The sequence below is a fragment of the Trachinotus anak genome, unplaced genomic scaffold, assembly GCF_046630095.1.
Source record: "Trachinotus anak isolate AG129_WGS33_773 ecotype Australia unplaced genomic scaffold, CSIRO_AGI_Tana_v1 ptg000005l, whole genome shotgun sequence".
Taxonomy (NCBI): Eukaryota; Metazoa; Chordata; class Actinopteri; order Carangiformes; family Carangidae; genus Trachinotus; species Trachinotus anak.
The window spans coordinates 3,480,980-3,492,580 of record NW_027273856.1 but is presented as its reverse complement, the minus strand read 5'-3'; the positions used below and the strand labels follow the sequence as shown (position 1 = coordinate 3,492,580).

The 11,601-nt window shown below is 43.8% G+C and overlaps 1 protein-coding gene across 3 annotated transcripts; it reads left to right on the top strand.

The window, feature by feature from the left end:
• Window positions 1–254: 254 nt before the first annotated feature.
• Window positions 255–3,531, top strand: LOC139621362 (uncharacterized). Of its 3 annotated transcripts, XM_071477818.1 has the most exons (10): window positions 283–399; window positions 609–710; window positions 1,356–1,499; window positions 1,599–1,682; window positions 1,796–1,991; window positions 2,118–2,186; window positions 2,457–2,588; window positions 2,918–3,020; window positions 3,128–3,302; window positions 3,398–3,531. In XM_071477818.1, exons 1-10 carry the CDS (start codon window positions 376–378, stop codon window positions 3,476–3,478), a joined length of 1,110 nt encoding a protein of 369 aa, XP_071333919.1. In that variant the 5' UTR covers window positions 283–375; the 3' UTR covers window positions 3,479–3,531. The 3 variants fall into 3 exon arrangements, with proteins under 3 accessions (XP_071333920.1, XP_071333921.1, XP_071333919.1); XM_071477819.1 differs by lacking the exon at window positions 609–710 and having other exon boundaries at window positions 255–399; XM_071477820.1 differs by lacking the exon at window positions 2,457–2,588 and having other exon boundaries at window positions 280–399.
• The last annotated feature ends 8,070 nt before the right edge of the window (window positions 3,532–11,601 follow it).

The following is an 11,601-nucleotide window of genomic DNA, read 5'->3' as shown; positions in this document are numbered from 1 at the left end:
GAGGAAAACAGAGCAAGGCGTGACACTGCTTTAAAAGTCGTCTCAGTGTATCTTAAAAAAAGACTGGAAAGAAAATCAGTGTTTGACTCAACACTTTGGTCTGTATCTACCCATGTCTCATTGCTCCAGAGGCTGTCTGCTGTATAAATGTGCAGTACCTCACTCCCACATACAGCAGAGGTAATGGGACAGACATGCAGAGGAAGCAGCAGTAATCGTGTGCGCTGCCACAGTGAACAGAATAAATGTCATTAGAATAAACAGAATTTGATTAAAAACAACAGCAGTAAGATTCCACTGAGTCTGGCTCCTCAGTCCAGTTCAGCTTCACTGCTGTGATACTCTCTGCCAGAGAGGAGTCACAAAAACCATCAGATGATTCCCTCACAGCACCTGGAGGTAAAGACGCTTCAGTTTTCTTCTCTTCATTTTACACCTTTGTGTTGTGAATATATGCAATTGTGTCCCTTATTTTTAAAATGTTTTCAGTGTGTTTTGAATTGAAATGAGAAGGTTTGAGAGGTGTTTTTTAAAACCATAACGCAGCTCCCACTGCCGCAGCTGCTCCTAACACTACACACAGCGGTTGATAGTTTGCTTCCATGTAGTTTGGAGCCTCCTGGCAAAATGTCACCATCCACAAACTGTACCAATCCATCACTCAGCACAACTGCTACGTTACCAAACTCCAGTCTCATCTCATGCATACAGTGCGTCTCTTTTGAATTAACTCTACTTTTTAAAAATGTATTTTATTTATTAAAAATTTTGAGTTATTAAAATTTTTGCCATTTCAGTTCTTTTTATTTGAAAAACAGTTTTCACTTGTTAGTGTTATTTTAAAAACTCTGGTTTGATATTTCAGTTATTATGATATCGTGTCCTACTGTGATCATCTTGTACAGTAATTGCAGAACAGGAAGTCATTTTTCCTACAAAGCAAAGTGCAGATTAACCCAGTTACAGCTTTTTAAATTAATTGCCTTTTGACACTATAATACACATTATCTAACTCAACTAGTCCATTTATTCGAGCACTGTGCTATAATTTGAGGTACTTACCTCACTTCACTATTTTCATTTTTACCACTTTACTAACGTGCTTTTCATTACACCACATTTATGTGACAACTTCACCAATACCAGCACAGTAAAATGCTACTTACTGTACAGAGAATGCACTGACAGTAACAACCCAATAACATATTATAGTATAACAATTACAGAGGCCATTTTTGTGATTTCACTTTAAGTACATTTTGTTAATAATACTTCTTTAGTTTTACTGAGGTAACGTTTTCAGCTGATGCTGGAGGGTGTGTGACTTTAACACAAAGCATGTTTTCCCCTGTCAGACCTCAGGGCAACAGCCTTGGGAGAGATTCGTCACAACATACAACAGTGACTACAGACCCCTCAGAGAGCGCCATCCACAGGTCAACCAGCTGAACCCCGGAACTGAAGCTGAACCTGCTCCTGCGTTGATCACCCCACCACAGGTTAAAACCGATCAGTGAATGGACTGATAACGAGAAAGACTGACTGATTTCTTTGATTGACATTAATTCTCCTCCTTGTTTATTGTGTTGTTTTCATAGATGAGACGTGAAATCTGGCCTATATTTTACCACTACTTCTACAAGACAACCAACAGCACCTATGGCTCAACTCCCTGTGCACAGGTGAACCACAACAACGCACGCTCGACACCTGCAGCAAGTTCACACAAACACAAATTAGTGTTCATTTACTAGAACCACCACCATCCTCCCCCTTCCTGTGCTCTGTCTCCCAGCCTCCCTCTTGTTACTTCTTCCCTGCTCCCCCGTCTCCTTTCGGTATCCTCGCTCCTTCCGTTTCCGAGGTGACAGGGGTTGTTGGCTCCGCCCTGACAGAGGGCAGGACACAAGATGTGAGAGTCGCCGGGGAGACTGGGCATTTTCTTGGTGCAGAAAAGATAGGTCAGCTGCACTGTGTTTGTGGTAGAAGGGGTAAGGAGCTCTCTCTATCTCTATCAAACACACACACACACACACACACACACACACACACACACACACACACTGAACTAAGCTGGCAGGTGTAGAGAAACTCAATCCATCTTCTTCTATTGACAGCAAATGTGTTGGCGCAGCACGAGGCAAAAGATGAGCTGCAGAGAAAGATCGATGTTCTCTATGAGGAAGGTCGGACGGCTGTTTTTACTTCCAGTGTTTGATTTGATTCATCTGGTATTTTTGTAACAATGAGACATCATGTTGAAGTGATTGAAACAAATGCTTTCGGCTTGTGCTTTCTGAAATCCACCAGATGATTTCATTGTTTAAGTTGCCATTTTATTGAGTCTATTCTTGTTTCTAAAGCCTTCAAGCTGTATGTTACCCACCATAGAGGCTGGAAGTGGAGAAGCAAATCTGATATCGTCATAATCTCTTTCCATATTTGTGCACTTTCAGGTACGATTGTGTTTTCATCCCATGTTGTTCCAGCCTCCTCTGAAGATTTCCTTAGATCTGTGTGCAGAGAAGCCGGGCGGCAGCACCTGCTCCACCTTCCTGTGGCCTCCAGTCCCATTATCACAAACAAAGGCACAACCACGCTCTCTCACAGACACCCACTTCTTCCATGAAACACACTTTTTCAATTACACATAAACTTTGGAACCAAAAATGATCCTTTGGAGTAGAATCAAGGCAGTAACTTCTACTTACATGAGGCTGAGAGGTTTGACGAGACCAAACACAGTGTGGGATCAAGTTTACACATAAATGATCTGAAGCTCTGAGTGTGAGAAATGGGAGCTGTCACACTGAGTACTCTGTTTGTTATACAGAGCAGACATGCTGTGTGCACAAATACTTGCAATGAAGTGGAGTATTTAAGTGAATGCACTTTGGTGATTCCCACTTCTGATTAGATGCTGAAAATTGGGAGCACAGCGCCTACCTGAGGGGCTTGAGACAGGCTGCTGGAGCGAGAAACAGCTCCATCCTGCAGCTGACGACCAGGCAGTGCAGCTGGTAAACACAACACAAACCTCACCTTTTTAAGCACTGAAACATCTTTTGAAAATCCTCTCACTGTGTGTTATTTTATGACATTTTCTCTCCATTGCCCTCGCTCTCAGCTGTGTAAGGGAAACTGAGCGCCCTAAAAATTGCTGCTTTGAGATGCAAACCCTCCCACCTCACATCCCTCAGGGCAGCACCCTGCCTCTGGCCCATGTACAGCCCACTGTCTACTGCACGGAGCCCAGCAGAAAGCCACTGCTGACAGAGTATCAAGACAGCTACTCTGCTGAGGTAAGGAGAGGATAGAGGCCTGTGTGATCACTACACTGCAGCCTTGTCCATCGGTATATGTATTGCTCTATATGTGCTTTATTTTCTCCCCCCAGTGGCCCCAGCCTAAGATCCAGCTGAGAGACTATCACCATCGTCAGCTTCCCTGTCACTGGAATCCTCATCCTTCACTCTGAATCTCAATTTTTGTCTCAATACACAGCAGTTTCTAAAAAAGAACAAAAAAAAACACTGTCAGTCTTTTTTTTTTCTACAATATTTTAACAGGAAATACATCCTCCAAAATTCACTCAAAATATTATATACTTCAGCACATAATTGCCGCTTATCACTCAGGAGGAAGAGAGAAACCTATATTCAGATTTCTGTCAAATCTCTTACATAATGATTCAAACATGATGAACCAGTGAGTTTGCTAAAGTGTTAAAGATCACCCATCCAGCTCAGACATGAACGTCGCATCCTAACAGAAGCAGCAGTCGAGGCCCGTGTGTGTGTCTGTGATTCTCAGTTATCTGGCCTCAGGATACAGGAGCCGAGGATGAGTCACAACACAGCAGTAAAGCGTGCACTGGCAGGCACCCAGAGGAAACAGTAAAATGTGTGTGCTTGCTGTCATTCTCCTGTTTGGAAGAGGTTTAAATGTGTACACAGCAGTGCAGTGGAGGAAGGATATCACAATGTAAAAGTATTTTTTTTTTATCTTTTTATTGTATCAACAATAAAAGTACAATAAAATATAATTATTCGGTATTATATTTAAAATTGTTGCTAGTGGAGGTTTTTAATTTCTGGATGATCTATACATCAGGAACAGAACTGGGCTGTGATGTCTTTTTTAAACTCTTGAACTCCTGTGGTGTCTTACAAGACAAGTGGATTATTATTATTATTTTTATTTATTTTTTTTTGCCTGGATCATTTTTTTAGTTTGTTAGCGGTTTTTTGTCTGTTTAAATAGTTCCCTGAAAAGCAAGTGCATTTTTTTGTCTGTGAAAACAACAGCCAAAGAACAGGTGAAAAAAAAAATGTTTAGGGGTGATCATTTTTCTAAGTTTGTGGGGGTTTTTTTTAAAGAAAAAAAACTTGATCCTGGCCAAAAAAACCCCAAAAGAAATCACTTTCCTTTCAGGGCACTGTTTTCACAGACAGAAAATAAATAAAAAATGATCCTGGCAAAAAGAAAAAAAATCAGCTGTCATATCTGATAGAGGAACCAGTTTCACATCCTGGCAGGAGCATCTGGCTTTTCAACACTGTCTAACTGGGCAGAGTCTTTGCTGCTGCAGCTCAATACTCAGCCAAGAATCAGTTGTTCACTACTTTTTTTATTCATGAAAATAAACATTTTCTGGCTGCAAAAAAGTCAAACACGTCTCAGCTGAGGAGCAGAGAGTCTGGTGTGATTCATCTGATTGTGACCTTCAGCGCAGACGGGGATGGTTTGCAGCCAAGTGAGCAGCCAACAGCAGGACAATCTCCTGACGCCCCTTCACCTTAAGGCCCTTGAGGTGGTTTGGGACCCCCCCCCCCCCCCCCCCTCCCCGCCTGCCAGAGGCATTCACAGTCTGAGGCGTTTCTGTTTAGGCTCATCAGCGCTGCTCTCCTCCGTTTCTTCCCTCTCCCTCTTTTTCTGAGGCTCCTCCCGCCCCACCCTCTCCTCCTCCACAATAGGGAAGTAGCACAGCACCGACAGTTTCATGTGGCCATCTTCAGTGTAGTCAGACACCCTGAACCAGCCCTTCACCTGCTCCTCTGCAGCACTGTAGACCGGGGACACAACCCTGTTGAAAGGCACGCTGTCCCACTCCAAAGCAAGGATGTCGTTCCTCCGGTCTGCTCTCAGCACCATGATGTGAACTTTAGCTGGGTGGGTTGGAGACAGTAGTTTGCCTGCAGGAAGCCTAAAGGGGAAGAAATTAATATCTCAACTATTCCATCTAAAAAATGCTTTATTGCAATTTAAAGATGAAAACTGATCTACATTATCTGAATATGATTAGACAGTATTACTGAGCTACCTAAAGCCTGCAGGGGTCATCATGACCCGTGCTGGTTTTGCCACCAAAGAACAGAATCGATTATTCTCCACGTCCTCGTCTTTGTAAGTGAAGGGTGACCTCAGGCAGTCTGTCTTGATGTTCACCATCAGGGGCACAGGCGCTCCAGGTTCTCCACTGAGGCGGCGCTCCAGTGTGGGCATCAACGCTGACAGAGTGTCCAGGTTTTCAGACGTCAGACGCCGATTCCTGAAGTTGATCACGAACATTCGGACATTCCTTCCTGAACGCAACACAAGATTCATGCAGCTTTCGTCCAAAGTTATAAAGTCTACATTGATTTAAGAGAAGTAACAATGAAAACAGGCCAGTTATCCTGTGTGTAAAATTTGATATATTCTTCTAACATATTCACTGACAGATAACAGACCTGCAGCAGTCTGCTCTGGCTCAACTTTAAGATCCATGTCCATGAAATATGTCTCTCTTCTTTTTAGAGTTTCCATTTGTTCAGATGTGGGCTAACACTGGATGCTGGTTTTACCACACGGAGATGGATTTGTTGAGGACTGTAGATGTTCAAAATTGTCATTTTTCAGAAAAACTAAAATCTAAACATCCACTGTTTATTTCCATGACAACTGAGAAAAATCCATCCGCTGAGGAAGATCCTGTGAAACAATCAAAAGCTCCAGAACAGCTTTCAAATGGACCTTGTTTAGTCACTGTCAGTCTGGAGTTTTTGTTGTGTCTGCTGGGGAGGTTTTGGTCAGTGATGTCTCCTGTTTGACGTGTTTTAGTCTGTGTGATCACTCTGGGTGATGATGTATGAAAATACCAACATGACAGTATTTATGATTTGTGTTGCAGACATATAGTACTGCCATATAATGACACGTTAATGTGTTCATTAGAGAGAATCAGACTAATGTGTTAGTCTTTTTCATGCTGGATCCATCTTGTTATGAACAGAAGAAAAAAAAAACTGTGATGGACTGGAAATCTGTCCAGGGTATACCCCACCCTCACCCAATGTCAGTACGGATTGACTCCAGCCCCCCCACATACCTGTATGGATAAGCAATATAGAAAATAGATGAATGTACTTTTTCTCGAGCACCACAATCAAATTTCATCAAATATTCATTTTATTTAACACTTTGTTTTTTGACCAAATACCTGCAAAACTATTTCTATTCCAATCTATGTGTTTAATGCTTATTAGAAAATGTTAGCATGCTAACATACTAAACTAAAATGGCAAAAATAGTGAACGTGTCATTAGACTTGCTAAACATCAGCATATTAGCATTGTAACTGTAAGCAAAATTGCCATGCAAGTACTAGCATTTAGCTAAAAGCACTGCAGAAGATTCATAGGTTTATGTCTTGTTATCAACTTATTATACATTTCCATCAGTTTATCCATGTGTCCTCTGTTCATGCTTCTAATGGAGCATTTCTTCACTGTGCTCATTAATGTAAGAATAAGAGCTGAATTACCTCATTACACTCTGACAGGCTTATGATTAAAATTAACTCATCTCACACATGTTGGCCCAGAACCTTAATTTGGCCAATTAAGCACAGTAAGAGTTTATTTTATCCCTATTAGAAGAGCTGCTGTAATTCAAAAATCCATCCCAGCCATCCCATAGACCTAAGACATTAGTGTGGATGTGTTACTACTGGCTACTGTCTAAAAGTGAAATCAGCATCAATTTTAATAACTCAGTAGCTAATGATTTGCTACGATATCATTATGTTATGACTTTACCATGACTATTAATTCATTATTAAGTACATATTTTGTTTTTCTTTGCAGACCACACACACTCATGCATACCTACCCACATAGGCATCCTTAACATCTAAACCAATGCCTTAACCTGTATACCCATCAAATAATCATTAAAGTTTGCTTGGAACTGAACTCTCCGTGCCCTGCTCTCTGATCGGAGTCTCTGTCCGCAAAGGAGCTATCAAGCCAGCATCCCAGAGTGCTGCTCTCCAACACAGGCTATTATAGAAGGATTTGTGAAGCGTTTTCACTTCACCGATTTGCTGAGCCCAAAAACAGATTTCCACTGGTCTCAGAGTTGTCAGCATGCGTTGAGAAAATAAAGGCTTTGCTGACTGGAGCACGAGTTCTTGCTGTGCCTGCGTTCAACCGTACGTTCAGGCTCTCCACTGATGCCAGTGGTATGGGAGCAGGTGCTGTCCTCCTTCAAGAAGAGGACGATGGTGTGTATTTTTCAAAGAAATTTAATCGACATCAGCAGGTGTATTCCACCATTGAAAAGTGGGCTCTTGCCCTTGTTTTGGCCCTTAAACATTTTGAAGTTCATGTTGGGTTGGAGATCATCGGAAGTCTAGTTTTCAGGTTTTGTTTTGATTTTAGTATAGGTTAGGTTTCACTTTCAGGGGTAGTTTAGAGGGGACGAGCTGGGTACGACGGCCCATGGCGTGGCTGGCTCAGCGCATCCTCATCTTTTTTATCTTTTGGATTGGATCTCCACCCCCTTTTGTTTGTTTTCTTTATACTTTGAGTATGTTATTATGTTTATAATAAAGCTGAGGTATTGGCCTCCTTTTAATATGTGCCGGGCTCCGGATCCTTTGTTTGTTTAGGCGATATACATGTATCTTTGAATGCACCATTATGCATCCTCCACATAAACTGAACACTTTTGGCCGTAGCCACAAAATGCCTTTGAACAGCAGCTGTGATATGAAGAGAGACCACAGAGATGTGAGAGAAATATATGATAAGTTTATGTCTAAGTATGTGAGAGAGACGTCTTATGTATGAAGAGAACTGTCACTGACAGTGTTGGGATAAACTACTTATTGTGAGTCACTCAGGATGAGAGCCACAGCTAAATAAATGCATCAGATGTAAATAAAAGTGTAAATATAAGTAGTCTGAAGCTGACTGTGGACATGAAAGCGAACACGATGCTGCGCAATTCAAATGTCAACGAAAGATGAAATGAATGAAAAAAGCCATATTGTCTTTCCCCTTGACTTGTGTTGTTGTTTTGCTCTCATTCTCTTCTCGTAATGGCACTGCAAAAGACAAGTGCACTTTGAATCTTTCAGCACCTCTCTCTGTCTCTCTGTATTTATATTTCTCTCTCTGACACAACACTCAAATCCCAGACCTTCATGGGACCGAAGGCACCAAAGGACTGCTGAGCCAGAGACTTCCCAGTCCTGGGCTTCAAACAGAGAGATGTCACTGTCAGACTAAAGAACCGTAACTTCAGTGACCTACAGTGACCATGATGGGGCTGTTCCTGCCTGCACCGCCACAGAGGTCACGAGGATGATAGGTTCGAGGTCACCTATCAGATTAGTGGCAGCGTGGAAAACTGACGGTGCACTGCAAGACACTGACAGCTGCCCAGATGTGTCACTGTTCACGTTCACCACAAAGCAAATGATTTTCAAAAGGATGTGGAATTCATTTGCAGGACGGACCTGAACCAGACACAAACCACCGTCACCTTGTTTTGTGAGTGTGGGTGTCGACATAAAAATGTTTTTGTCATGTTGTTTTGTAATAAAGCCTAAAAAAGTTGCTGTTAACCTGGCATCACTGTTCCCATACTGTGAGGTGAAAGTCAGAGAATTCTGCGCTCACTGTTCAGCATTAAATCTAAATTATGGCTGTTTGTCATTTATTTCCTGCTTTTAGCCAAGTATGTTCACAAACAAGTGACCTCCATCAGCCTAACACTGAGGGTAATAAATAACATATCTCGCTACATATTCATGAGACGGATGATTTAGAGTTCAGTGGTGTAGTGTAGAAAAGCCAGACATACAAAAGCAACAGCACACACAGAGTCAAAATGTAACCATAGTTATAATTAAAACCCACATGGCTCAAAGGTAAATGCAGTGGTTTCTATGTTTACAGAGGAGTGAATGACTTCATCTCATCCATCAAGCAGTTCATGTGGCCTTCGGTAGCCAAACAGCCTGAAGTCCCCCTCATAGAGCTTGTACAGCTTCCTCCGGTCCTCGAGGGGCACTGTTCTGAACCAGTCCGACACAAACCTAAGTATAGTCATGTTTTCATAGGACGGGGGGAACTTAATGTCGTCCTGCAGCTTTAAGATCGTCAGCAGCTGTTCAGCATCCTCCTGAAGAGTCTCCTGATGACCAACAAAATCATACCTGAGAGGAAAAACAAGCAATTATGTGATTTATTAAAAATGAATTCATTAGTAAGAAGAGAATGTTTAAAGGGGTGTTCCAACAATTTCAAACAAGATCAAGATCTATTTACTCATCATGAGAAGTACTGTTTGGTTTGTCAAACCAGTGTTACAATCAATGGCTTTCATTGTCTGGAGGGAGCTTTGGAAAGTCTGGTAAAATTACCCTGACGATGTCGTAAGAATTGAAGTTTGTCTAGCAAAGTTTCACGAGCAGGGCCACACCTCAACCACACCTCTTCCAGCAATCTCAGAAATACCAATGTAACCCTCTGCACACCACCACCCGTTTTTCTGGTTTCCTCTGCTTCCCTTTCTCGTTAGACCCTGAGGGGGTTCACCTCACCTCCCAACACCGCATCCAAAAATCGAGAATTAAATCAACTACTGGGTGTGGTTTGTAACTGTAAGGACACTTCTGAGGTCATTGTACGGACTGACCTTCATCTCTGTTCTTGGGAAGCTGTTCAGAAGAGTGAGAGTCTACAGCCATGCTAGTGGCTCTCTGAGGCTGTACTCAGGCGCAGCTGTGCATGAAGCTAATTGCTAATGTCAACATGCTAATGTCCCCACAATGGCAATGCTAACTCGATGAGCATTGACCATGCTCCCACTTGAGATCCTGTGTGATGGTGGTTCCCAAGAAGCGGAAATGCTCCACGGTGGCCACGGTGGAGTCGCACAGGGTGATGGGGGTGGGTGGGGCTGTGTTTTTCCTGAAGTCCACTATCATCTCCACTGTCTTCAGAGCGTTTAGCTCTAGGTTGTTCTGCCTGCACCAGGTCACCAGACGCTCAGTCTCCCACCTGTAGGCAGACTCATCGCCATCAGAGATGAGTCCAATGAGAGTGGTGTCGTCTGCAAACTTCAGGAGCTTGACAGACTGATGGCTGGAGGTGCAGGTGTTGGTGTACAGGGAGAAGAGCAGAGGAGAAAGAACGCAGCCTTGTGGGGATCCAGTGCTGATGGTCTGGGAGTCAGACACATGCTTTCCTAGCTTCACGAGCTGCCTCCTGTGAGACAGGAAGTCGGTGATCCACCTGCAGGTGGAGTCAGGCACGCTCAGCTGGGAGAGCTTGTCCTGCAGCAGAGCCGGGATGATGGTGTTGAAGGCAGAGCTGAAGTCCACAAACAGGATCCTGGCATAGGTCCCTGAGGAGTCCAGGTGCTGGAGGATGAAGTGGAGAGCCATGTTGACGGCGTCATCTACAGACCTGTTGGCTCTGTAGGCGAACTGCAGGGGGTCCAGGAGTGGGTCAGTGATGGATTTGAGGTGGGACAGGACAAGGCGCTCAAATGATTTCATGACCACAGAGGTCAGGGCAATGGGTCTATAGTCATTTAGACCTGTGGGCCTTGGTTTTTTGGGGACAGGGATGATGGTGGAGGATTTGAAGCAGGCTGGCACGTGGCAGGTCTCCAGTGAGGTGTTGAAGATGTCCGTGAACACTGGAGACAGCTGATCAGCACAGTGCTTCAGGGATGATGGAGAGACAGAGTCAGGACCGGCTGCTTTGCGGGGGTTCTGCTTCTTAAAAAGCCTGTTGACATCTCTCTCCAGGATAGAGAGAGACGTTCCTTTGGTAGGGGAGGAGGAGGGGGGTTCTGATGTGGCTAGTTGTGGAGGTGCCAGGGCCCCTGCTGAAGTGGGGGAGGAGAAGCTGGTGGTCTGGAGGTGGTGGCTGGACTCGCGGAGGTTGGTGTCAGGCCTGTCCCATTGTCTTTCAAAGCGGCAGTAGAATTCATTCAGATCGTTGGCCAGACGGAAGTCGTTAATGGAGTGGGGGGGTTTAGGTTTGTAGTTAGTGATCTGTCTTTGCACCAGCCACTGTTAGCATAAAAACAGATTCCTCCACCCTTCGTTTTGCCGGACAGCTCTGTGTCGTGATCCGCTCTGAAGAGCTGGAAGCCGGCCAGCTCCAGCGCAGAGTCCGGAATCGATCCACACAGCCACGTCTCCGTGAAGCACAGGACGGCAGATGAAGAAAAGTCTCTGTTCTTCTGCACCAGTAGCTGAAGTTCATCCAGCTTGTTGGGCAGTGAATGCACCTTGGAGAGAAATACACCTGGGAG